At 57.2% G+C, this 27,456-nt stretch overlaps 1 protein-coding gene and 1 pseudogene across 1 annotated transcript; both read left to right on the top strand.

Annotated features, from left to right (window-relative positions):
• The first annotated feature begins 1,454 nt into the window (after positions 1-1,454).
• On the top strand, positions 1,455-1,694 carry LOC138075298 (bolA-like protein 2 pseudogene; annotated as a pseudogene).
• Positions 1,695-20,228: 18,534 nt separating this feature from the next.
• Positions 20,229-23,399, top strand: IL32 (interleukin 32). Its single transcript, XM_068969617.1, is given in 6 exon segments — positions 20,229-20,243; positions 21,710-21,775; positions 21,777-21,947; positions 22,300-22,326; positions 22,502-22,561; positions 23,043-23,399. Coding segments are annotated over 6 exon segments (696 nt in total).
• The last annotated feature ends 4,057 nt before the right edge of the window (positions 23,400-27,456 follow it).

Genomic DNA, 27,456 nt, shown 5'->3' with positions numbered 1-27,456 from the left:
GTGGTACCTCAAAATGCTGAAAGCAGACTTAGGGGTGGCCTGGTAGTGGGCCCTGGAGGATGATGGCTTAGGGGTGGAGAATGGCTGCTTGAGGTTGTTAGGTAGTTAGAATAGGAAAGAGGAGTCCAGAATGGCGGTGGCTAAAAGACAAGGAAGGGAGAAGCCAGCGAAAACAGCAAAGGAAGGCCGGAGGAGCGGAGTGAGGACCTCAGGTGGAGCAAACAGCACTCCTGGCGGCCCGCTTCCACAGGGCAGGCCCCGGGGAGGAAAAGACATGTGAGGAGAGGAGCCAAAGGGCCTGGGGTGTCTGTCTCCTGTGCACTGGTGTTCTCCCCAACTCTGTTCTCTTCGCGTCTTCGGGTGGGCATGCCCTCACGCCTCGGGGATGGATTTTCCTGCTATTTTCTAAATAAAATAGAGCTGTCACACTGATCTGTCTAAGAGCTATTACACGGTCTGTCCAAGAGCCGAGAGCTGTGCCGTGCCGAGGGCTTTAATGTCTGTCACTCCAAATCTCTGCTGTGACGAGACAGAACTGGGGAACTTACACTCGCCTGACAAGGTGATCGAAAGTATTCTGAAATTAATTGTGGTGATGGTTGAATAGGTTTCTGTATTGAACTGGGCCCTTTCCTGGGTGAATTGTCTGATATGAGAATTATATGTCAACAAAAATTATGAAGAAAACAGCTGAGTCCGCAATGAAACATAAAATGCCTTCAGATGATTGTACTCTGGAGAAAGGCATGGAGGGACTGAGCACCCCATCTTAGGGGCCAGGTTTCTGGAAAGGAGACCAGGAAATGTGACTTGCCGCTGAAACAGGATCAGCTCCCTGTCTCCCTCCTGCCCTGAAATTCATAGGAGGCTCAGGGAAGGATCTGGTTTTCCTGGGTGTGGAAAGGCAGTCTCAGACAATTGAATGGGCTCCGAAGGGGCAGAGGATGCCGGCTGGGGTCTGGTGAACCCAAGAGAGACTTTCCCTGAGGAGTGGGTTTTGTAGGTCTGTCCCTCTGGGGCCCACACTGATAGCCCTTTACAGAGCCTGATTCCTGCACAAGGATATTAGAAGTTGACTTGTCTTCCCCCAAATTCCTATGCTGAAGTCCAAACCACCAGCACCTTGGAATGTCACCTTACCTGGAGGTGGGTCTTTATGGGGAATCAAGTTAAAATGAGGTCTTTAGGGTGGGCCCTAATCCATTATGACTGGTGACCTTATGAAAATGGGGAATTAGGAGACAGATACTTGTCTAAGGTTGGCGCCATGTAGACATAGAGACAGCTGTCTACACACCTAGGAGAGAAGCCTGGGACACATGCTTCCCTCAGGGCTCTCAGAGGAACTAAACTGCTCTCACCTTGATTTCAACTTCTCGGTCGGGAAGCAGGGTGGCTGGGGTCAGAGCTGGGGTTCCATCCCTGCTGGGCTGCCACCCTCGCTGGCTGCCACAATGGAACTGAGCACTGAGGACCTCCGCAAGAAGCTGCAGCGGAACCTGGAAGCGGAGCTCACGACTCCCAGCCGTTGAGTGTCCAGCTTCCAAGTCCGCATGGTGTCGGCCAAGTTCGAGGGGAAAGCGCTGCTTCAGAGACACCGGCTCGTGAACCCTTGCCTAGCAGAAGAGCTCCTGCACATACACACTTTTGAGCAGAAAACCCTGACCCCAGAGCAGTGGGCCCTTGAGCAGTAGAAATTATGGACCTGGACCAGCACACCCATTAAATTACAGATCAGGGCCCACAACAAAACAAAACAAAACAAAACTTCTAGGCTCTACTGCGCTGTGCGTACTTAGTCGCTCAGTCATATATGACTCTTGGCAATCCCATGACTGTAGACAACCAAGCTCCTCTGTTCATGGGGAATCTCCAGTCAAGAATTCTGGAGTGGGTTCCCATTCCCTTCAGCAGAGGATCTGCCCAACCCAGGAACTGAACCGAAGTCTCCTGCATAGGCGAGAGCCACCGACTGCACCACCAGGGAAGCCTAAGGATACAGGAGCGGGTAGCTTATCCCTTCTCCAGGGGGTCTTCCCGACCCAGGAATCCAACCCGGGTCTTCTGCATTGCAGGCAGATTCCTTACCAGCTGAGCTACAGGGAAGCTCCTACGGGTTTTTAGGGATCCTTAATGGTCAATGCAACTTATCTGCAGGCACGTTTAGTGTTTCAGTTTGAATTAATCAGCTGCTAGCATTTTCAGTGTGAATTAGTTACCAACGTTCCACAAGAATAGGTTTCCCGTATTAATCTAACATCTGGGATTTTAAGTTTTATTCAATTTTAATTAAACAGGCAAATACACTGGACAATATTGTACTAAACACGGGGGTAGAATCGAGAGGAGAAATCACTCCAGGGTGAGACTGGTTGGCCTTCCCACAGTTTGCTTTAATAGCTGTCTTTCCCCCAGAACACACACACACACAAACAACACACCACCCCGACAGACACACTCACACAGACACAACGACAGACACACACAGACAGACTGACACACACACACAGTGAGCCTTGGCTGCACTGGGAGAGAACAAACGTGTGTTGCTGAGACCCGGGTCTGTGGCTCTTTGTTATGGAGGCCCTGGGTGTCTAAGACAGACACAAGGCCATGGCTGTGTTGGGCTGTGAGGGCCTGTGGTCTCAGGGGGAGGTGGGCCAGGCTGCGAGAGTCAAGCCCTGTGGGGATGGCCAGGGCCAGGGAGACTCCTGCCACTGTAGCTTGGGACTGAAGGGCCCCCCATGGGGCTCAGGAGACCCTGGTCACTGGGGTCAGTTGGTCAGCAAGGCTCCCTTCAGACCGTCCTGGGCCCCATCCTGTGTGTCAGGCAATCAGGCCTGGCCCCTGCCCTGGATGCCGGGGCCCCGGGGAGAGTCTCCACCCCAGGGCCCTTGCAGGTCCTGTGACTTCCTGAGGGCAGGGCGGCTACAGAAGCTTCTCTGGATGTGGAGTGGGGTGCAGTCTGTTCCAGGGCCCTCGTCGCCTTCCCCTGTATCTTAACCCCCAGGTGGTTAACATCCTTTTCTGGAGCTCCTCAAGCTTCCTCAAGGTGCTGTTCCAAGCCTGGACTTTCCCCCGTCCTTCCCTGCCCCCAAGTTGATGGGAGGGGGTGGGGGTGAGGCCCTAGCTGGGCTCAGAGACCCCGTCCCAGCTCAGGGAGGAGGGGCCTGACCAGGGACCCTGAGTGTCGGGTCACGCCCTCCCTGCCCGGGCCCCGCCCCAGCCCGCTTCCTCTGCTCTGCGGTGGCTCCACCCCCACCCCCCCACCCCCCCACCCCCCCACCCCCCCCACCCCCCCACCCCCCCACCCCCCCCACCCCCCCACCCCCCCCACCCCCTTAAGTCACCGACTCTCAGGGGACGCTGAGTCTGGACTGCTCAGCAGTGGCCTGCTAGCTGGGGCTCTGCCGCAGGGTCTCAGGTGAGGGGCTCCGGGGCGCCTGGGGAGAGGGAAGAGGGGAGGCCTGCAGGCAGAACACGCTCCAGGGTGGTGGGCGAGCCTGCTTCTCCAGAGCACTTTTCCTCACACCCTTCCTCCCACCGCATTACAGCGACAGAACCAGAGCCATGGAGCAGCATGGCTTTCGCTAGGGTGAGTGACAGCAAGAGATGGGGGAAGGCTGGGCCTTGGAGTTTCCTATCTCCCCTGTCCCCTCTCCCATCAGCCCATCCTCCACCCCTCTGACTGGCCACTTGCACCTGCCTCTGTCCCACCCTCCCTGGGCCGAAGTGGGGGACCCTCTGGGGAGATTGGCCTTGAAGGCCTGTGGCCCCTGCAGTCAGCAGGGTCCTCTCTCACCTGGATCCGGGGCGGCGGCAGGGAGTGCTCTGCTCTCTCTACCCCGACATTCCAAACAGTTCCTGACACAGACCCTATACCCACCTGTTGCTCTGAGCCCTCTCCTTTATTTCTTTTGGAAATTTCTCAGCTGGATTTCAACTATTCATTTTCTCTCCATTTCTAAAAGGGTTTGTGCACAAAGATTTCTCTCTCTCTGTCTCGTTCTCTCTCACTCTCTTTATTCTAAGTTTTAATTTTGTGTGGGAACAGAGACGAGGAACAGCGTTGAGATAGTTTCAGGTGAGGAGCGAAGGGACTCAGCCATGCATATACTCGTATCCATTCTTCCCCAGAGTCCCCTGCCCTAGAGCCCGCTCCTTACACAGCAGGTCCTGGCTCTGGGGCGGCATTCCTGCTGGAGGACGGGTATGGCAGCAGCTCTGTGGAGGTCCTAGTGGGCCGGTCTGGGTGCAGAGGACTCAGGAGCCAGAGTCATGGGACCTGGAGTCACTTTAGCAACTAGAGTCCACATTCTGGTGAGAGAGCTGCAAATGGAGGGTTAGAGGAAACAGGCATCTCTCGGGACCCTTTCTACAGCCTGGAAACCCGGGGATAGAGGCGTGTGGTGTTTTTCTGGAAACCAAAAGCATCTCTCTCAGGGCCTGGATCAGCACTTGAAGCCCCGCTGAGCTCAGAGACTATTCTTTCCTTTGGGGAGCCCTCTGCCCTCTGTACCACTCCCCCACCTCAGTTCTGAGGGTGACCAGATGCTCAGGGGCTCTGGGCCATGGCACACCGGTGTCTGGGCGTGGTCATCGCGGGGTGAGCCAGGCTGAGCGGCCTGGCCCAGTGAGAGAAGGGTGCGGGCAGCAGAGTGTTCCCACGGCCCCGTGAGGTGTTTCCTTGCCTAGTCGTGTGTGATGCTGGGGTGACAGGATGGGCCCCCCGGACACAGGATGTGCAGACGGGAGCCCTGCACGCGCTGTGAGCCGCACTGACCACGCAGGGCCAGGAGGGCAGCGGGGACAGAGCCAGATTCCCACCGTTGTGTGGAGTCTTCGGGAGGGGTCTGTGGGGTGCCTCCCACATCCATGATGGAGTCAGGCGTTTGGAGGGAAGGGTCGGGGGGCCAGGGTTCTGCCAGGTCAGAGGTTGGGAAGACTGACCACTGACTTCAGCAGAGAGGCAGGAGTGCAGACTGCACAATTCCTTTCCCCAGGAGGAACTCAGCAGACACCCTTTTGAATTCCTGGATGTTCACCCTCATCGCAACCTTTCGGTGAGTTGGAGCCACTGTCTCAGCCCCTTCCTTCCCCTCCCCACTGGTCTCTCTTGTCCCTGGCACTGCTGCAGGTGCACAGAGCTCCAAGGAGTGGAGGATGAAGGGGGGTCCCTGAATTTGAGGTGGTGCAGCCTTGTTGGCATCAGCCTCACCACTCAGCGCATGGTGGCCAGAGCCCTGGACTCAGCTTCCTGCTATGAGCCCCGTGAGCCTGCTGCTGGATTCAGAGGCCAACCACCTACAGGCAGGTACAACCAAGCACCAGGGTTTGTTCTTTGAGGGGAACCAAGGGGCCAGGCCCAGTCTCTGGGAGAAGTCTTTGGATCTGCAGAGCTGTTGACCGGAAGGCAGGCAGTTTGCATTCATGGGCTTCTGAATCCCAGCGTCTCCCAAGGGCTGAGAGGCCTCGGTCAGGTCAGGACCAGGGTCTGCCGCACCCGGGTAGGGTCCTGGACAACCCCCATCCCTGCAGGAATCCCTGCAGGGTCCAGTCCCTTGTTTCAGGAAGCGCCGCAAGGACTGCGCGGCAGATTCCAGAGACACTTGCTCTCTGTCTGTCTGGATTCTAGACTCCGGAAGAGAGCATCTGGGTCAGAGCCCTGCGGTGGTTCCAAGGCATTCTGTGGTCTCCAGCAGCGGTGTTGGGATGTGCTGACCTGGCTGCAGGAGAAGGCGGCGGCCTTCCTGGAGGCCGTCTGCAGTGCTGCGAGGGCTGTCCACAGAGTGCTGAGGGGTTGCTGCTCCTCTGAGGGGCAGCACATCCCAGAAGCCTCATCCAGGTTTAGGAACTCATGCTGTGTGTTCTTCCAAGGCCGCTCTTACTCATTTGACCTAAACTTTCGCCGGGAAACGTCCTTCGCAACGGACCAGCAGTAGTCTTAAACCTAAACCTGTGACGTGTGGGGGCTCCTGTAGCCCTGTCTTCCTCCCCACCTAAACGACTGAACGTCCCAGCCCCAGGCTCAGAGCTTTCCCTTCCAGCTGTGCCCAAGAAACACCTCTACCTCCAAATCCAGTTGCCCTTCAAGGATCTCAGAAGTCCCACTGTGTCCCCAAATTCCTATGCTGAAGTCCTCTGAATGCCACGTCATCTGGAGGTGGTCTTTACAAGGAATCAAGGTAAACAAGGTAATTGGGGTGGGCGCTAATCCATTATAACTGGTGACCTCATGAAAATGGGGATTAGGAGACACATACATACTGGAGAGGGTGCCGTGTGGATGTGGAGATGGCTGCCTACAAGCCTAGGAGAGACCTGGAACACAGGCTTCCCTCGGGGCTCTCAGAGGATCCATAGCTCCTGACACCTTGACCTCAACTTCTAGGCTCCACTGTGAGAGAATAGGTGTGTGTTGTTGATACACGAGCCTGTGGTTCTTTGTTATGGTGGCCCTGGGCCTGGGAGACATACGAGAAGGCCATGGAGGTGCTGGGCTGAGAGAGGCTGTTTCCGTAGGCCAGAGCAGGGAGGCAGCTGCCTCTTCGCTTTGGATCAAGGGGCCCCCGGAGGGCTCAGCGCCCAGACGGCCTTCATTCCCTGCTGAAGGCCCCAGTCTGTGTCTCAGGTAGCCCAGGCCCCTCCTGTCAGCAACTGTGCCAAGCTGTTTGCGTCTTTAGGGACGGGCCCCACCGTCCACCCTGGGACGCTGAACCCCAGCCTGCCTCTCTGGGCCCTCGCTGATGTTTGTCACCCTGTCCTGCTTCTGTGAAGTCCAATCAACGCACATTGCTAAGGACCCCAAATCAGCCCTGAGACCACCCCTGATCGCCGTGCCCCGAGTCCTGGGTGACATCACTGGTCACACATAGAGGATGCTCCACAGTCGGCCCCCGTGCACCGTCTCTCCGGTCAGCACACTGGAACCAGAACTGCCCACTTTCAGGGGGACACTCTCCTGCACCTGAAACCCCTCTCCGCTCCTCCCCACCTAAGCCTCTGCCGGCCTCTGGGGAACTGCTTGGCTCCCATCAGCTCATGCTGGTGGGAAGACAGTGGACTGGTCCCCTCTCAGTCTGGGCTCACTGCTTCCTCAACGTGCCTGGATGATGAGTGGGTGGAACCTGAGCCATCTCATTGACCACCCCCCACCCCAAACTCATCACAGAATTCAGGATCTAAAAACCGGTGCCTCTGCAAATATGCTTCTGGAATATTCCACACACGATGACCGAGGAAGGGAGTTGCCTGCTGGTCCACTGGTTAGAATCTGGTGCTCTTACTGTCATGGCCTGAGTTAAATTTCGAGTCCCAGAACTAAGATCCCTCAAGTCGCTTGATGTTGCAAAAAAATAAAAAACGGAGAGAGAGCATGACCGTTGAAACTGAAAATGCAGATTCCATGTCCTCATCTGAATCTACACTCGGGGTCTGGGGACGGGAATCTGCATTTGAACAAGCTGGTGGGGGTGGGGGTGGGGCGTGGGCCTCCTGGGCCAGGGAGCTGGGCCTGCAGCTGCATCTCTTTGTCTTGTGGCTTCTCTGTGTCTCTGGCAATTTCTCTAACCTCTTCCTGTCTTACAGAGCCCAGCTGCTGGCCTGGGTGAGAAGGGTCACCCCCATGGGTGGAGTCACATACCCACCCTTTCTTAATGTGTCACCAGCCTCAGCAGGCCCACAGTGCTGCAAGATCTGGGCCAGGGGCATGGAGCCCAGCGTGGTCACGACCAGACCAGAAGGATGACAGCCAGGTCTTCAACCAGCCAGGGACCTGGGAATTGAAAGGCACCAGAAGCCATGTGGGCCTCTGTCAGGACCCTTTCTAAGTATGAGGAGAAGGAAACTTGTCTTCGAAAAGCTTGTCAGCCCCAAAGCAGGACAATAAAAATAACAGGAGAGAAAACCCTTCATTTCCTCGGAGCAGTGATGGAGCCAGGCTAAAGTTTGGTGTCAGGGACTTGACAGACCAGAATCACTGTTTTACAGAAGTGGCTGGAATCTGGCATTGATGGGTGTCAGGGTGGCTGAGAATGAGCTGGGGGGCAACCGAAATTTGGTTGGAGGGGCCCACAGAGGGATGTCCCATGCGACATTTGAGGCTCCTTTCGCTGCGACATGGACACTTCTCCAGCCTCTCAGACTTCATGAAGTCTGCTTCACAAAAATGCCACATCGCATTGAATTATGTTTTTTAAAGAATGGGAAGTAAATGATACAAAATATTAAAATAGAAACACTTAAAACTTTAGTATTTCTAAGGGCAACACCGGAAAAGTAAAAAGACAATCCATAGAATGGGGACAAAAATTTGCAAATGATACATGTGGTAAGAGCATGGAGTGAGAAGACATTTACCACTCTATTTTTTTTTTTTTTTTTACTACTCTTGTCTGTGGTCGTGCATGCTCAATGCTGTCTCTGTGGCCCCATAGACTGTACCACCCAAGGCTCCTCTGTCCGTGGGGTTTTCCAGGCAAGAATATTGGGGTCGGTTGCCAAGTCCTCCTCCTGAGGATCTTCCCTGACCCACGAATTGAGCCTGGATCTCTCGCATCGCAGGCAGATACTTTACCCCTGAGCTACCGGGAAAGCCTTGGGAAATAGTCTAGTGGTACCTCAAAAAGTTAAAAACAGACTTAGGGATTGCCTGGTGGTGGGCCCTGGAGGATGATGGCTTAGGGGTGCAGGATGGTTCCTGGAGATGATAAAAGTGTTCTGAAATTGCTGGTGGTGATGGTTGAGTAGTACTGTGCATTAAATCAGAAACTTTACTGAGTGAATGATATGATATGTGAATTACATCTCACTAAAACTCTATAAAGAAAATGGTTCAGGCCACAGTGAGACATGAAATGCCTTTCAGGAGGTGACCTTCCTGAGACAGATGTGGAGGTCCTCAATGTCATGTCTCAGGGAGCCAAGTCTCCGGAGATAAGACCTGGTAATGAGGCGTGCAGCTGAAACACATAAGCTGCTCAGGCATGTCTGACTCTGTGACCCCACAGACGATACAGTCCGTGGAATTCTCTGGGCCATGATAGTGGAGTGGGTTCCTTTCTCCCGGGGGATCTTTGCAACCCAGGGATCGAACCCAGGACTCCCGCATTGCAGGCGGATTCTCTACCCTCTGAGCCACCAGGGAAGCCCGCAGCTGAAGCAAGAGCGTCTCTGTTGTCTCCCTCCCGCCCTGGAGTTCTGAGCTGGCTCAGGGATGGATCTGGACCTCCTGGGTGTGGGAAGGGAGTTTCAGACAACTGAAGGGCTCCTAAGGGGCAGGGGATGCAGCTGGGTCTGGTGGACCCAAGAGAGACTTTTTCTGAGGAGCGGGATTTCTGGGGTTGTCCCCATGGGGTGCACAAGTGTTGCCCATCAGGAAGCCGGTTCCTCTTCAAGGATATTAGACACTGAATCATGTTCCCTAAATGCACCCAGTGAAGTCCTAACCACCAGCACCTGGAGGTGGGTCTTTCCAGGGAATCAAGTTAGCATGAGGTCCTTAGGGTGGGCTCTAATCCATTATGGCTGGTGACCTCTGAAAATGGGGAATTAGGAGACAGATACTTGTCTAGGGAGGGTGCTGTGTAGACCTGGAGACAGCCGTCTACACGCCTAGGAGAGAAGCCTGGAATACATGCTTCCCTCAGGGCTCTCAGAGCAACCGCTGCCTGCTGAGCCTTGATTTCAATTTCGAGGCTCCAGTGTGAGAATAAATGTGTGCTGCTGAGACCTGGGTCTGTGGCTCTTTGTTATGGCGGCCCTGGGTCTCTAAGACAGATGCCAGGCCATTTCTGTGAGGAGCTGTGGTCTCAGGGGAGGCGGGCCAGGCTGTGAGAGTCAAGCACTGTGGGGCTGGCCAGGGCATGGAGACCGGTGGCATGGTGACTGAGGACCAGGGGCCCGAGCAGGGCTCAGGAGACCCTGGTCAGCGGGGCCCAGACTGTCAGCAAGGCTCCCTTCAGCCCCTTCCGAGGGACACATCCTGTGGTTAAGGCACGCAGGCCCGGCCTCTGCACTGGACCGGGCCTTGTGGGAGAGTCTCCACCTCAGGGCCCCTGCAGGTCCTGTGACTTCCTGAGGGCAGGGTGGCTACAGAAGCTTCTCTGGATGTGGAGTGGGGTGCAGTCTGTTCGAGGGCCCTGGTCGGCTCCTCCTGAAGCTTCCTCAAACTATTGTCCCAAGTCTGGACTTCCCTGGTCCCTCCCTGTGCTCGAACCGACGGTGGGGGGTGGGGGGGGTATGGCCCAAGCTGGGCTCAGAGATCCCAACCCAGCTCAGGGAGGAGGGGCCCTGATCCCTGGACCCTGAGTGTAAGGGACATGCCCTCCCTGCCCCAGCCCCTCAGCCTGGTGTGGGGTTTGGGGAGACCTGCAGGCGGAGGACCCTCCAGGGTTGTGGGCGAGCCCACTTCACTGAAGCACTTTTCCTCCCACTCTTCCTGCACCAGGTCCCAGCGGGAGGACACTAATCCACCATGGGCTTCACTATGGTGAGTGAGGACGAGATGAGGGGAGAGTGGGCCTGTGGTCTCAGTTGCCGCCTGTCCCGGCTCCCACTGGCTCAGCCCCAGCCCGGCTGACTGCTCTGCGCACAGCAGCCTCTGTCCCACCCTCCCTGGGTGCTGGGCTGGCCGCAGGGGAAAGTGAAGTGTGAGTCGCTCAGTGGTGACTCTTTGCGAACCCGGGAACTGTAGCCCACCAGGCTCCCTTGTCCATGGGCTTCTCCAAGCAGAGATACTGCAGCGGGTTGCCATTTCCTTCCCAGTGGGGAAAGAGAGGGTCAAAACATGGGACCTGTGACATCAAAGCGCCCAGTCTCACAAGGACCCTGGTCGAACGCTCCGCTGTCACCATCCTGAAATTCTGCATAATTGTTGACAAACACACTTCAGTTTCCTGGTGCTCTGAGCCCTTTCCTTAGGTAGCAGGTCCTGGCTGTGGGGCTGGGGCTCCTGCTGGGAGGTCGGTTTGGGGGCCAGCTCAGTATAGGGGCCTGTGTTGGGACCAAGGAAGGAGCAATGGACCTTGGAGTGAGTGTAGGAATTAGAGTCGTCATGCTCATGGGGGAGCCGGACGTGGAGCGTCTGCAGTGTTCGAGGAATCAGCCACCCTCGGGCTCTTCTCATGTTTATTCCTATTTATTGAATTTCTTCTGTCTCTGAGGGATCTTGGTTGCAGCGTGTGGGGTCTAGTTGGCTGGCCAGGATTTTCAGAGAAAAGCTGAAAGCATTTCTCTCAGGGCCTGGATCAACAGCTGAAGCCACGCTGAGCTCAGAATCATTTCTTATTTTTTGGGGAGCCCTCCGCCCTCTGTCCCACTCAACTACCTAGTTCTGAGGGTGACCAGCTGCTCAGGGGCTCTGGGCCATGGCACACCGGTGTCTGGGCATGGTCATCGCAGGGTGAGCCAGGCTGAGCGGCCAGGCCCAGTGAGAGGAGGATGTGGGCAGCAGAGTGTCCCCACGGCCCCGCGAGGAGTATCCTTGCCCAGACACATGGGATGCTGGGCTGACAGGATGGGCCCCCTGGACACAGGGAGTGCAGACGGGAGCCCTGCATGTACTGTGAGCCCCACTGACCACGCCTGGCCAGGAGGGCAGTGGGGACAGTGCCAGATTCCGGCTGTTGTGTGGAGTCTTCGGGAGGGGTCTGTGGGGTGCTCCCACCTCCGAGATGGAGTCAAGTGCCTGGAGAGAAAGGGGCTGGGGGGCCGGGACTCTGCAGGGTCAGAGGTCGGGAAGACCGGCCACCGTCACCGTTAGTGCCTCAGACAGGAGAGGACAGTGCTAGTTCCTCCCTGGTCAGCTTTCAGCAGCACTACGGAGGGCTAGGCATCTGGGAACCAGGTGGACCGCCTATTCCAGGGCAAGGGTCCTCCTTGGTGAGGGGGTGGTTCTGTAAAACAGGTCTCAGTGGTTACAAGACCAGAAACTGAGTTTCACTGTTACCTCCACAGGGAGTCCCATATGACTAGACTTTTCTGAGGAGCATACTGGTAAGACGCTAATCCCCACGAATAGCTGGGGGCTCGGGAGGCCTGGGTTCTGCTGGGTGATGCCGAGAACGATCTGGCCCACTTGGGACCCAGCAGGGAGAAGAACCGAGCTTCTTTTACTCAAGTCCATCTCTGTTCACAGCACAGCTGGGTGGATCACTTCTGTGATAAGATGGGAAATGAACCAGAAGAAGCACAGGTGTGTCAGTGTGCCCCACCCCCGACCCTCCCCAGTGTGAGGGAGGTGGGGTGGGTTCATAGTCACGGTGATGATGAGGGGCACAGCTCAGGGCCCAGTCCTTACACTGGACAAACGCACACCTGTGTGGCAGGTGAGTGTACAGGGAGGAGATATGGAAGCCCAGGGATGCTGAGGGTGGCGTCCAGACCACAGGGCAATGAGGGCAGGGCAGGGATGCCAGAGCATGGTCTCCAGGTTGAGGGTTAATTATTGGGGTGACTGGGCAGAGATGAAAACTAGCTGGGGCTCGGGATTCAGGGTGAAAGTGAGAGAGGGTGGGGGTGTTTTAAACAGTGTTTTTTTCCCACCAGATGGAGGCAGCCCTAGAAGAGACGGAGGTGAGTTTGGACCTTGCCCCCTGCTAAGGGTAGTCCTCAGAGTTGGATCAGCCAGGGTATGGGGTCTGGGGCCCTGGCTCCCTTCAGACTCACCTGGATGCATGGGAGGCCACAGTTTGGACCAGACCTCAGAAGCGAGGCAGGAGTGCGGACTGCACAATTCCTCTCCCAGGAGAAACTCAACGAGGACTTCTATGAATTCCTGGAAGATAAAATTCAAGAGAACCTTCCCGTGAGTTGGAGCCACTGTCTCAGTGCCTTCCTTCCCCTCCCCACTGGTCTCTCTTTTCCTGGGGCTGCTACGTGTGCTAGAGCTCCCTGGAGTGGGGGATGAAAAGGGCAGTCCCTAAAATCTCAGGTGGTGCAGCCTTGTGGGCATCACCCTCCCCACTCAGCGCATGGTGGCCAGAGCCCTGGACTCAGCTTCCTGCTATGAGCCCCATGGGCCTGCTGCTGGGTTCAGAGGCCAACCACCTGCAGGCAGGTACAACCAAGCACCAGGGTTCGTTCTTCGAGGGGAACCGAGGGGCCAGGCCCAGTCTCTGGGAGAAGTCCTCCTGTCTGCGGAGCTGGTGGGCTGAAGGCAGGCAGTTCGGGTTGGGCTGGGCTGGGCTTCTGAATCCCAGCGCCTCCCAAAGTCTGGGAGGCCTCGGTCAGGTCAGGACCAGGGTCTGCCTCGCCCGGGGCGGGTCCCTGAAAGGCCCCCATCCCTGCAGGAATCCCTACAGGAGTCCAGTCCCTTGCTTCAGCAAGCACGGCAGGAAGTACGCCGCAGAATCCAGAGACCCTCAGTCACTGGCTGTCTGGAGGACCAGAAACCGGAAGAGAGCATCTGGGCCAGAGTCGTGCGGCGGTTCCAAGGCATTCTGTAGAGTCTCCAGCAGAGGTGTTGGGATGCGCTGACCTGGCTGCAGGAGAAGGCGGCGGCCTGCCTAGAGGCCGTCTGCAGTGCGGTGAAGGCCGTCTGGGGAGTGCTGACGGATTTCTGCTCCTCTGTGGGGCAGCTCTTCAGAATCCTCATTCAGGTCTGGGAGCCCCAGGTGGTTCTGGAGGAACTCCACCTCATCCAGAAGGCCCAGTGACATGTGGGGGCTCCCGTAGCCCTGACGTCCTCCCAACACCTAAACCACTGAACCCAGGCTCAGAGCTTTCCCTTCCTGCTATGCCCAAGAAACACCTCTACTTTCCAAATCCAGTTGCCCTTCAAGGATATCAGAAGTCACACTGTGTCCCCAAATTCCCATGCTGAAGTCCTCTGAATGCCATGTCATCTGGAGGTGGTCTTTACAAGGCATCAAGGTAAACGAGGTCCTTGGGGAGGGCCCTAATCCATTATAACTGGTGACCTCATGAAAATGGGGATTAGGAGACACATACATACTGGAAAGGGTGCCGTGTGGATGTGGAGATGGCTGCCTACAAGCCTAGGAGAGACCTGGAACACAGGCTTCCCTCAGGGCTCTCAGAGGAACCATAGCTGCTGACACCTTGACCTCAACTTCTAGGCTCCACTGTGAGAGAATAAGTGTGTGTTGTTGATACACGGGCCTGTGGTTCTTTGTTATGGTGGCCCTGGGCCTGGAAGACATACGAGAAGGCCATGGAGGTGCTGGGCTCAGCGAGGCTGTTGCCTCAGCAAGGAGGCTGGCCAGGCTGGGAGCGACAAGCCCTGTGGGGCAGGCCAGGGCAGGGAGACACCTGCCCCTTCGCTTTGGATTGAGGGGTCCCCAGAGGGCTTAGCGTCCAGACGGCCTTCATTCCCTGCTGGAGGCTCCAGTCTGTGTGTCAGGCAGCCCAGGCCCCTCCTGTCAGCAACTGTGTCAAGCTGTTAGCGTCTTTAGGGACGGGCCACACCGTCCACCCCCGGGACGCCGAACCCCAGCCTGCCTCTCCGGGCCCTCTGGGATGTTTGTCACCCTGTCCTGCTTCTGTGAAATCCCAAGCTACCCACGTTGGTACAGACCCCAAATCAGCCCTGAGACCACCCCTGATCGCCGTGCCCCAAGTCCTGGGTGACATCACTGGTCACACACAGATGATGCTCCACAGTCAGCTGGCGTGTACCTTCTTTCCGGTCAGCACACCGGAACCAGAACTGCCCACTTTCAGGGGGACACCCTCGTGTTTCAACACCTCTCCACTCCTCCATACCTGAGCCTCTGCCGTCCTCTCAGGAACTGCTTGGCTGGTGGGAGACTGCGGACTGGCCCCTGTCAGTCTGGGCTCACTGCTTCCTCAAGGTTCCTGGGTGATGAGTGGGTGGGACCGGGGCCACCTATTGACCGCCCCCCATCCCAGCTCATCACAGAATTCAGGATCTAAATCAGTGCCGGATTCTCTTCTTTTGCGGAGAAGGCGATGGCACCCCTCTCCAATACTCTTGCCTGGAAAATCCCATGGACCGAGGACTCTGGTAGGCTGCAGTCCATGGGGTCGCAAAGAGTCGGACACGACTGAGCCACTTCACTTTCATTTTCCACTTTCAGTCATTGGAGAAGGAAATGGCAACCACTCCAGTGGTCTTGCCTGGAGAATCCAAGGGACAGGGGAACCTGGTGGGCTGCCGCCTATGGGTCGCACAGAGTCGGACACGACTGAAGCGACTTAGCAGCAGTAGCAGGGTCCCGGTGGTGGGAGGTAGCGCGGGGCATGCGCAGCTCGCCTTACCCGCCCCCGCCCCGCCCGCAGGCCCGCAGTTCTGGTCGTTCCAGGGCCGGCTGCTAGAGGGCGCCGCGCGCCCGCTCACCGAGCTGGGGCTGCCCCTCCCCCCCCCCCCCCACCCCGGGGAGAATGTGGACGCCGCGTCTCCTGGCGGCTCAACAGGAAGACCTACCTGATCCCGGGGCGGCAGTACTGGCTGTAGGACCAGGCTGCGGCGCGCCAGGACCCCGGCTACCCGCGCGACCTGAGCCTCTGGGAGGGCGCGCCGCCGCCCCCCGAAGATGTCACCGTCAGCAGCACGGGTGGGAGAGCTCGCGCACCCGGGCGGCCGGGCGATGCGGGGCCAGGGGCCGTGGGGTGGCGGGACCTGCAGACCCCGGGGTGGGGGGAGAAGCGGTGCGGAGAGAGGGGTTTGGAGGGTGGGCAGGCGTGGACCAGCCCCTCCAACATCTCCTCCCTCCCTGCAGGTGACACCTACTTCTTCAAGGGCGTCCACTACTGGCGCTTCCCGAAGGGCAGCATCAAAGCCGAGCCAGACTCCCCCAACCCATGCGTCCCAAGTTCCTGGACTGCCCCGCCCCCAGTGTGGGCCCTCGGGCCCCCAGGACCCTCAGGGCGACCCTTAATCCTGGAGACTGCGACTGTCAGTGCGGGATCAGTCAGGCTGCAGGGCGGCCTTCGGTGCCCCTCCTGCCTCTTCTGTCCCTGCTGATGGGGGGCATGTCCTCCCCGTGAGGGGGACCTGCGGCTGCGTGGAAGGGAAGGGATCGCCCATCAGGCCCCCGCAGGTTGTGGCTGTGGGAAGTCTCTCCCAGGGGTGGGGCTCAGCCAGGATGCAGCGGGGATGCCCATGGAGGAAAGCCCAGGAGGGCGGAGACAACAGGGCTGGCCTTGGAACTGAATGCCCTGAGTGCGGCCTCCTGGGCCTTCCTCCCCTGCCCCTGGCCATGACCCCGCAGGACTCTCCTTTTCCCGGAACACCTGGCCTTTCCCGGAGCTCAGACGGCTGAATTCCTGCAGCCCCACCCCACCTGCCAACAGCAGCTGTCCCAAGTGCTTGGCTCTTTACAGGACAGCCCCATCCCGCCTTAATGAGCCAGCTCTCCAGCTCTCCTCTCATGTTTCTCTTCCTGTCCTGACTCCATGAAATGCCAATGGAAGCACATTGGTAGGGTCCAAAACCCAGCTCTGAGACCACCCCTGAGCATGTGTCCCAAGTACAGGGTGACATCCGTGGTTCACACATGGGTGATGCTCCTGAGATGGCCCCTGTGGCCCATCCTTGATTCTGGTCAGCACCCTGGTACCAGAGCCGCCCACATTCAGTAGAACAGCCTCCTGCTCCTAAAACACCTCTCCCACCTCCACACCTGAGCCTCTGCCGTCCCTTCCAGAACCCCTTGGCTCCCATCAGCTCGATGCTGGTGGGAAGACAGTGGACTGGTCCCCTCTCAGCCTGGGGTCACTGCCTCCTGAGTACTCCTGGGTGACAAGTGGGTGGAACCTGGGCCACCTCAATGACTCCCGTCCCCACTGAATTCAGGATCTAAATGAGTGCCTCTGCAACTCTGCTTCTGGAATATTCCACACGGATGACCCAGGAAGGGCGTTCCCTGGTGGTCCAGTGGTTAGAATCTGGTGCTCTCACATCATGGCCTGAGTTAAATTTCGAGTCCCAGAACTAAGATCCTTCAAGCCATTCGGTATGGTTCAAGAAAAGAGAGAATGACCTAGGGAACTTTAAAAATGCAGATTCCATTTCTTTTCTGTGAATCCTCACTCTGGGTCTGGGGCCAGGAATCTGCCTTTGAACAAACTGGGTGGTTGATGTGGGGACGGCTGCGGGTGGCCCCGACCTGCAAGGGACCAGGGCCAGCAGCCGCCATCTCTGGTCTCTGTCTTCTGACTCGTGTGTCCCCTCCATGTTCTCCACCCAGGGGCCAACCTCTTCCTGTGTTTACAGAGCCCACTCATGGCCTGGGTGAGAGAGGTTCACCCCCATGGCTGGAGTCACATACCCACCCTTTCTTAATGTGCCACCAGCCTCAGCGGGCCCACAGTGCTGCAAGAGCTGACCCAGGGGCATGGAGCCCAGCGTGGTCACGACCAGAAGAAGGATGACAGCCAGGTGTCTTCAACCAGCCAGGGACCTGGGAATTCGAAGGCACCAGAAGCCATCTGGGCCTCTGTCAGGACCCTTTCTAAGTATGAGGAGGAGGAAACTTGCATTCAAAAAGCTTATCAGCCCTGAAGCAGGACAATAAAAATAACAGGAGAAAAAACCCTTCCTTTCCTCGGAGCAGTGATGGAGCCCCAAGGTGAAGTTTGGTGGCAGGAACGTGACAGACCGGAATCACTGTTTTACAGAAGAGGCTGGAATCGAGTATTGAAGGGGGACAGGGTGGCTGAGAATGAGCTGGGGGGCAACCAAAGGTTGGTTGGAGGGGCCTGGAGAGGGATGTCCCCTGCGACATCTGAGGCTCCTTTCACTGCGACAATGGACACTTCTCTGGCCTCTCAGACTTCATGACGTCTGCTTCACAAAAATGCCATACTGCATTGAATTATGTTATTTAAAGAATGGGAAATAAATGATACAAAATATTAAAATAGAAACACTTAAAACTTTAGTATTTCAAAGGGCAACACCGGAAAAGTAAAAAGACACTCGGAGAATGGGGACAAAAAATTGCAAATGATACATGTGGTAAGAGCATGGAGCCAGAAAACTTACACCACCCTTGTGTGTGTGTGTGCACGCTCATGCTGCCTCCGTGGCCCCATAGACTGTACCCACCCAGGCTCCTCTGTCCATGGGGTTCTCCAGGCAAGAATATTGGAGTGGGTTGCCATGTCGTCCTCCCGGGGATCTTCCCTGACCCACGGATTGAACCTGGATCTCTCGCTTTGCAGGCAGATTCTTTACCCCTGAGCTACTGGGGAAGCCTCAGGAAATAGTCTAGTGGTACCTCAAAAAGTTCAAAACAGACTTAGCAGTTACGTGGTGGTGGGCCCTGGAGGATGACGGCTTAGGGGTTCAGGATGGTTTCTTGAGATGATAAAAATGTTCTGAAATTGATGGTGGTGATGGTTGAGTAGTACTGTGCATTAAATTAGATACTTTCCTGGGTGAATTGTATGATATGTGAATTACATCTCACTAAAACTCTATAAAGAAAATGGTTCAGCCCACAGTGAGACACGAAATGCCTTTCAGGAGGTGGCCTTCCTGAGACAGATGTGGAGGTGCCCAGAGTCACATCTCCGGAAATAAGACCTGGAAATGAGGCGTGCAGCTGAGCAAGTGAAAGGCGCTCAGCCGTGTCTGACTGTGACTCAGGAACAAAGCAGTCAGTGGAATTCTCTGAGCCATGATAGTGGAGTGGGTTCCTTTCTCCAGGGGGATGTTCCCGACCGAGGGATAGAACCCAGATCTCCTGCATTGCAGGCAGATTCTCTACCTTCTGAGCCACCAGGGAAGCCCGCAGCTGAAACAAGAGCAGTTCTTTTGTCTCCCTCCCGCCCTGGAGTTCTGAGCTGGCTCAGGGAAGGATCTGGACCTCCTGGGTGTGGGAAGGGAATTTCAGACAACTGAAGGGCTCCTAAGGGGCAGGGGATGCAGCTGGGGTCTGGTGGACCCAAGAGAGACTTTCCCTGAGGAGCAGGATTTGTAGGTTCGTCCCCATGGGGTGCACACATGTGGTCAATCAGGAAGCCGGTTCCTCTTCAAGGGTATTAGACACTGAATCCTGTTCCCCTAAATGCACCCAGTGAAGTCCTAACCACCAGCACCTGGAGGTGGGTCTTTCCAGGGAATCAAGTTAGCATGAGGTCCTTAGAGTGGGCTCTAATCCATTATGGCTGGTGACCTCTGAAAATGGGGAATAAGGAGACAGATACTTGTCTAGGGAGGGCGCCATGTAGACCTGGAGACAGCCGTCTACACGCCTAGGAGAGAAGCCTGGAACACATGCTTCCCTCAGGGCTCTCAGAACAACCGCTACCTGCTGAGCCTGGATTTCAATTTCGAGGCTCCACTGTGAGTAAATGTGTGTTGCTGAGACCCGGGTGTGTGGCTCTTTGTTATGGCGGCCCTGGGTCTCTAAGACAGATGCCAGGCCATGGCTGTGAGGGGCTGTGGTCTCAGGGGAGGCGGGCCAGGGTGTGAGAGTCAAGCGCTGTGGGGCTGGCCAGGGCATGGAGACCACTGGCTCGGTGACTGAGCAGGGCTCAGGAGACCCTGGTCAGCGGGGCCCAGATGGTCAGTCCTGTGGGTAGGCACACAGGCCCGGACCCTGCCGTGGATGCCGGCCCCGCGGGAGAGTCTCCACCTCAGGGCCCCTGCAGGTCCTGTGACTTCCTGAGGGCAGGGCGGCTGCAGAAGCTTCTCTGGATGTGAGGTGGGGTGCAGTCTGTTCCAGGGCCCTGGTCGGCTCCCCCCGAAGCTTCCTCAAACTATTGTCCCAAGTCTGGACTTTCCCCAGTCCCTCCCCATTCTCCACCGATAGTGGCGGGGTACTGCCCAAGCTGGGCTCAGAGATCCCAACCCAGCTCAGGGAGGAGGGGCCCTGAACCCTGGACCCCGAGTGTAAGGGACATGCCCTCCCCGCCCAGGCCCCTCAGACCCCTGGCTCCATGTCTTCCCCTCCTTCTGACTCCCCCTCTCCTGGCTCTGTGTCTGCCTCTATTTCTGTCTCAGTTTCTGTCTCTAATTTAACCAACCCGACCCTGCCCCCTCCACCAGCAGGGCCCCACCCTCTCCGCCCCTGCCTGGCCAGCTCTTAAGTCGCTGGGGCTCAGTGGGCAGCCAGGCAGTGCTCAGCTGGAGCTCTGGCTGCAGGATCTCAGGTGAGGGGCTCTGGGGAGCCTGGTGTGGGGGTGGGGAGACCTGCAGGCAGAGGACCCTCCTGGGTGGTGGGCGACCCCGTGTCACCGAAGCACTTTTCCTCCCACTCTTCCTGCACCAGGTCCAAGCGGGAGGACCCTAATCCACCATGTGCTTCGCTAAGGTGAGTGACAATGAGAGACCAGGGGAGAGTGGGCCTGTGGTCTCAGTTGCCGCCTGTCCCTCTCCCACCGGCTCAGCCCCGGCCCTGCTGACTGCTCTGGGCACAACAGCCTCTGTCCCACCTTCCCTGGGTGCTGGGGTGGCTGCAGGGGAAAGCGAAGTGTGAGTCGCTCAGTGGTGACTCTTTGTGAACCCGGGAACTGTAGTCCACCAGGCTCCCCTGTCCATGGGCTTCTCCAGGCAGAGACACTGGAGTGGGTTGCCATTTCCTTCCCAGTGGGGAAGCAGAGGGCCAAAACATGGGACCCGTGCCATCAAAGCGCCCAGTCTCACAATGACCCTGGTTGAACGCTCCAGTGTCACCAGCCTGAAATTCTGCATAATTGTTGACAAACACACTTCAGTTTCCTGGTGCTCTGAGCCCTTTCCTTAGGTAGCAGGTCCTGGCTGTGGGGCTGGGGCTCCTGCTGGGAGGTCGGTTTGGGGGGAAGCTCAGTGTGGGGGCCTGTATTGGGACCAAGGAAGGAGCAATGGACCTTGGAGTGAGTGTAGGAATAAGAGTCGTCATGGTCGTGGGGGAGCCGACGTGGAGCGTCTGCAGTGTCCGAGGAATCAGCCACCCTTGGCTCCTTCTCGTGCTTCTTCCTATTTATTGAATTTCTTCTGTCTCTGAGGGATCTTGGTTGCAGCGTGTGGGGTCTAGTTGGCTGGCCAGGATTTTCAGAGAAAAGCTGAAAGCATTTCCCTCAGGGCCTGGATCAACAGCTGAAGCCACACTGAGCTCAGAATCTATTCTTATCTTTTGGGGAGCCCTCCGCCCTCTGTCCCACTCAACTACCTAGTTCTGAGGGTGACCAGATGCTCAGGGGCTCTGGGCCATGGCACACCGGTGTCTGGGCGTGGTCATCCCGGGCTGAGCCTGGCTGAGAGGCCAGGCCCAGTGAGAGGAGGATGCGGGCAGCAGAGTGTCCCCACGGCCCCGCGAGGTGTTTCCTTGCCCAGTCGTGTGTGATGCTGGGCTGACAGAATGGGCCCCCGGACACAGGGTGTCCAGACGGAGCCCTGCTCGTGCTGTGAGCCGCAGTGACCTCCCAGGGCCTAGAGGGCAGCGGGGACAGCGCCAGATTCCCGCCCTTAGTTGGAGTGTCCCAAGGGGTCGCTGGGGTGCCTCCCACCTCCAAGATGGAGTCAAGTGCCTGGAGAGAAAGGGGCTGGGGTCAGGGGCTCTGCAGGGTCAGAGGTCGGGAAGACTGGCCACTGTCACCGTCAGCGCCTCAGACAGGAGAGGACAGCGCCAGTTCCTCACTGCTCAGCTTTCAGCAGGACCACGGAGGGCTAGGCATCTGGGAACCAGGTGGACCGCCTATTCCAGGGCAAGGGTCCTCCTTGGGGGGAGTGTGGGCGGGCTGTAAAACAGGTCTCGGTGGTTACAAGACCAGAACCTGAGTTTCACTGTTACCTCCACAGGGAGTCCCACGTAACCTGGCTTCTCTGAGGATCATACTGGTAAGAAGCTCATCGCCACGAATAGCTGGGGGCTCGCGAGGTCCGGATTCTGCTGGGTGACGCCGAGAACGATCTGGCCCACCTGGGACCCAGCAGGGAGAAGAACCGAGCTTCTTTTACTCAAGTCCTTCTCTGTTCACAGCACACCCGGGTGGAAAATTTCTGTGATAAGATGGGAAATGAACCAGAAGAAGCACAGGTGTGTCAGTGTGCCCCACCCCCGACCCTCCCCAGTGTGAGGGAGGAGGGGTGAGATCACATTCACGGTGATGATGAGGGTCACAGCTCAGGGCCCAGTCCTTACATTGGACAAAGGCACACCTGTGTGGCAGGTGAGTGTACAGGGAGGAGATACGGAGGCCCAGGGATGCTGAGGGAGGCATCCAGACCACAGGGCAAAAGGGTAGGGCAGGGATGCCAGAGCATGGTCCCCAGGTTGAGGGTTAGTTATTGGGGTGACTGGGCAGAGATGAGAACTAGCTGGGGCTCGGGCTTCAGGGTGAAAGTGAGAGAGGGTGGGGGTGTTTTAAACAGTGTTTTTTTCCCACCAGATGGAGGCAGCCCTAGCAGAGACAGAGGTGAGTTTGGACCTTGCCCCCTGCTAAGGGTAGTCCTCAGAGTTGGATCAGCCAGGGTATGGGGTCTGGGGCCCTGGCTCCCTTCAGACTCACCTGGATGCATGGGAGGCCACAGTGGGGACCACTGACCTCAGCAGCGAGGCAGGAGTGCAGACTGCACACTTCCTCTCCCCAGGAGGAACTCAGCAAGGATGTCTGTGAATTCATAGAAGATCACATTCAAGAGAACCTTCCGGTGAGTTGGAGCCACTGTCTCAGCACCTTCTTTCCCTCCCTACTGGTCTCTCTTGTCCTTGGGGCTGCTGCGTGTGCACAGAGCTGCCTGGAGTCAGGGATGAAGAGGGGGTCCCTGAAATCTCAGGTGGTGCAACCTTGTGGGCATCAGCCTCCCCACTCAGCACATGGTGGCCAGAGCCCTGGACTCAGCTTCCTGCCTCAAGAGCCCCATGGGCCTGGTGCTGGGTTCAGAGGCCGACCACCTGCAGGCAGGTACAACCAAGCACCAGGGTTCGTTCTTCGAAGGGAACCGAGGGGCCAGGCCCAGTCCCTGGGAGAAGTCCTCGTGTCTGTGCAGCTGTTGGGCTGAAGGCAGGCAGTTCGGGTTGGGCTGGGCTTCTGAGTCCCAGTGTCTCCCAAGGTCTGGGAGGCCTTGGCCAGGTCAGGACCAGGGTCTGCCTTGCCCAGCGCGGATCCCTGAAAGGCCCCCATCCCTGCAGGAATCCCTGCAGGAGTGCAGTCCCTTGCTTCAGCAAGCACGGCAAGAAGTACGCTGCAGAATCCAGAGACGCTCAGTCTCTACCTCTCTGGAGATCCAGAATCCTGAAGAACCCTCAGTCTCTACCTCTCTGGAGGTCCAGAATCTGGAAGAGAGCATCTGGGTCAGAGCCCTGCGGCGGTTCCAAGGCATTCTGCGGAGTCTCCAGCAGAGGTGTTGGGATGTGCTGACCTGGCTGGGGGAGATGGCAGCGGCCTGCCTACAGGCCATTTCCAGTGCGGTGAACGCCATCTTGGGAGTGCTGACGGATTTCTGCTTCTCTGTGGGGCAGCTCTTCAGAATCTTCATCCAGGTCTAGGTGATCCATGTGGTTCTGGAGGAACTCCACCTCATCCAGAAGTCCCTGCATGATCCCCTTCCCGGAAACCATCTTCTGAAGCAACCTTTACCCTCCTGCTCACCCTTGACCCATCCTTTAACTGCCCTCACCTCCTGTCCTGCAGGGACGACACTGCAGCATCAGGCCAGGTTTCCCTTCTCCAGGCCTGACCTGTCTGTCAGGGACGGGATGTTCTGCTGACCCAGGGATGTGGGAGAGGCTTGGAAGCCCGGAGGCCCCAAGGACCAAGGTGCCTTCCGTGGCTCAGCACGCCTCGGTGTCTCTGCCTGTCTCTCGGGACCCTGTCAGATGGGGCGCTGAGCTGATTCTCAGCGAGGGGGACCCCTGAGGGCCGGCTGTGGGTTTCACAGGAGGTGGCAGTGGTGGACCTTGACCCTGATGTCAGCATCTTAGTGCCCTGATCATCCTAGGGGACCCAGCTTGCTATCAGCTCAGGCCCCAGCAGGGCAGGAGACCTGGAGGAAGGCTCTCCCTGTCTCCTGGGCCTGAGCCTTCCTGTGTGAGGAGGACAGCAGCCTGTCTGGGAGTTCCTTGTGGCAGAGCCCCATTCCGGCCACACCCTTCCTCCTTCCCTTCCAGGGGGTCCCTCTGACAGGCCTGACACTGGAAGGCCTACCTCTGGCCTGAGTTCCCTGCTGCCAGGAGCCTCTCACTGCCAGGCCCTGAGCGGCTTTGACTTCCTGGCCCTGTCCCTGCCTCACCTCCCCATCAGTATTCAAGTCTCTCACACTTGCCCCTGCGTTCTCCGGTGACCCTGTGCTAAACCTCCACTTGACTATTTTCTTTTTTCCTTTTTACATAACGACCTTCCGTCTGATATACTACTTCTCACGATGGTGATGTTACTCCGTTGATATAAGTAGTAAGGTATTTTTTTGTTTAACATTAAATCTCTTCCCCATTTCAACATCCATATGAGTTTGTTTTTTATTGTTGTTGTTGTTGTTGGTTTTAGAGTAAATATTTTCTCCGTTTCAATGTAAGTTACATGAAATACATTTTCTAAACATTTCCCTCCCAAAGAAATGTTTCCATTTTTGACCAACGATATTTGACATGTTCATGTAGAGTATAAACTCGGGAGGTAACAGAAGAAAATCCCATAAAAATATGGAGGGAAGAGGCCTCCATGGTGCAGGAGGGAGTGATGTGAATGGAATAGGTGTAATTTCCAGGGATTCTAGGCACAGGTTTCTTTCTTCCCATGGAGAATTCTGAAACAAGGAAATATTACTTATGTAAATATCAGTCATCTCACTTTCTTGACCTTTTAACTAGCATATGCAAATTATAGACAGCAGTTTTCAGCGGGTTATTTGCTGTAAAGAAGATGCTTTGTACTCTGTTTAGCATAGGGTATCCATTTGAAACCATTAGGTGGTATTTCCTGGGATCCAAAGAACTCTGGTCCTTTATGTCTCAGCTGAGAAAGAATTCAGTGAGAAGCGAAAGGAGCTTGGCAGCCTACAGTCCACGGGGTGGCACAGAGTGGGACACACCTGAGTACCTAAGGCCCTCACTGACCTGTAGACCCGGTCTCACCAGCAGGACGCTGCTCAGCATCTCCTTGTCTGCACAATAGTCCCTGGCTGCTGGCCAAGCGCCTCTCTCCCACCGGGCTCTCTGCACATGCTGCTCCTTCTGCCTGGGATGCCCTCCTTTTTCTTCGGGGCAGCCCTGGCCCTCTGTTTCACACCAGGTGCCCTCAAGGCCCCACCACATTCCCTGGCACATGGGTGGGGCTCAGGAAATGATCACGCCTTGCTATGCTGCGCTATGTCACTCTGTCGTGTTCGCCTCTGCAGCCCCACAAACTGTGGCCCACCAGGTCCCTCTTTCCATGGGATTTCCCAGGCAAGGATACCTGAGTGGGGTGGCATTTCCTCCTCCAAGGGATCTTCTGAGCCCAGGCACTGAACCCAGGTCGCTCGCATCTCCCTCATTAGCAGTCAGACCCCTTACCGTTAGCGCCCCCCACACTGTGGGTTCTCCTAGTTTCTCAGTCTCTAAGCTGGCCTGTCCTCTCTCCTGGAAACGTCCTTCCCAGGAGTCTTGCAGGAGTCTTAAACCTAAACCTGTGACACGTGGGGGCTCCCGTAGTCCTGACTTCCTTCCAACACCTTAATGACTGAACCTCCTAGCCCCAGGCTCAGAGCTCTCCCTTCCAGCTGTGCCCAAGAAGCACCTCTGCTTTCCAAATCCAGTTGCCCTTTAAGGATATCAGAAGTCGCACTGTGTCCCCAAATTCCTATGCTGAAGTCCTCTGAATGCCACGTCATCTGGAGGTGGTCTTTACAAGGAATCAAGGTAAACGAGGTCCTTAGGGTGGGCGCTAATCCATTATAACTGGTGACCTTATGAAAATGGAGATTAGGAGACACATACACGTCTGGAGAGGATGCTGTGTGGATGTGGAGATGGCTGCCTACAAGCCTAGGAGAGACCTGGAACACAGGCTTCCCTCAGGGCTCTCAGAGGAACCATACCTGCTGCCAACTTGACCTCAACTTCGGGGCTCCACTGTGAGAGAATAAGTGTGTGTTGTTGATACACTGGCCTGTGGTTCTTTGTTATGATGGCTCTGGGCCTGGAAGCCATACAAGAAGGCCATGGAGGTGCTGGGCTGAGAGAGGCTGTTGCCTCAGCAAGGAGGCTGGCCAGGCTGGGAGCGACAAGCCCTGTGGGCCAGCCCAGGGCAAGGAGATACCTGCCCCTTCTCTTTGGATTGAGGGGTCCCCAGAGGGCTTAGCGCCCAGACGGCCTTCATTCCCTGCTGAAGGCCCCAGTCTGTGTCTCAGGCAGCCCAGGCCCCTCCTGTCAGCAACTGTGCCAAGCTGTTTGCGTCTTTAGGGACGGGCCCCACCGTCCACCCCCGGGGCCCTCTGGGATGTTTGTCACCCTGTCCTGCTTCTGTGAAATCCCAGGCAACCCACATTGCTGGGGACCCCAAATCAGCTCTGAGACCACCCATGATCGCCGTGCCCCAAGTCCTGGGTGACATCCCTGGTCACATATAGCTGATGCTGCACAGTCGGCCGGCGTGCACCCTCTCTCCAGTCAGCACACTGGAGCCAGAACTGCCCACTTTCAGGGGGACACCCTCGTGCATCTGAAACACCTCTCCGCTCCTCCACACCTGACCCTCTGCCGTCCTCTCAGGAAGTGTTTGGCTCCCATCAGCTCCTGCTGCGGGAAGATTGTGGACTGGTCCCCGGACTGGTTCCTGCTCAATCTGGGCTCACTGCTTCCTCAAGGTTCCTGGGTGATGAGTGGGTGGGACCGGGGCCACCTATTGACCGCCCCCCATCCCAGCTCATCACAGAATTCAGGATCTAAATCAGTGCCGGATTCTCTTCTTTTGCTGAGAAGGCGATGGCACCCCACTCCAGTACTCTTGCCTGGAAAATCCCATGGACGGAGGAGCCTGGTAGGCTGCAGTCCATGGGGTCGCAGAGTCGGACATGACTGAGGCACTTCACTTTCATTTTCCTCTTTCATGCATTGGAGAAGGAAATGGCAACCACTCCAGTGGTCTTGCCTGGAGAATCCCAGGGACAGGGGAACCTGGTGGGCTGCCGTCTATGGGTCGCAGAGAGTCGGACACGACTGAAGCGACTTAGCAGCAGTAGCAGGGTCCCGGTGGTGGGAGGTAGCGCGGGGAACGCGCAGCGCCGCTCACCCACCCCCGCCCCGCCCGCAGGCCCGCAGTTCTGGTCGTTCCAGGGCCGGCTGCTAGAGGGCGCCGTGCGCCCGCTCACCGAGCTGGGGCTGCCCCCGACCCGGGGAGAATGTGGACGCCGCGTCTCCTGGCGGCTCAACCGGAAGACCTACCTGATGCCGGGGCTGCAGTACTGGCGGTAGGACCAGGCTGCTGCGCGCCGGGACCCCGGCTACCCGCGCGATCTTAGCCTGCGAGAGGGCGCGCTGCCGGTCCCCGACGATGTCACCGTCAGCAACAAGGGCGGGAGAGCTCGCGCACTCGGGGGGGGGGCGGGGGCGGGCGATGGGGGCCCAG

Source organism: Capricornis sumatraensis, chromosome 3, assembly GCF_032405125.1.
Source record: "Capricornis sumatraensis isolate serow.1 chromosome 3, serow.2, whole genome shotgun sequence".
Taxonomy (NCBI): domain Eukaryota; kingdom Metazoa; phylum Chordata; class Mammalia; order Artiodactyla; family Bovidae; genus Capricornis; species Capricornis sumatraensis.
This window is presented reverse-complemented; position numbering and strand designations above follow the sequence as displayed.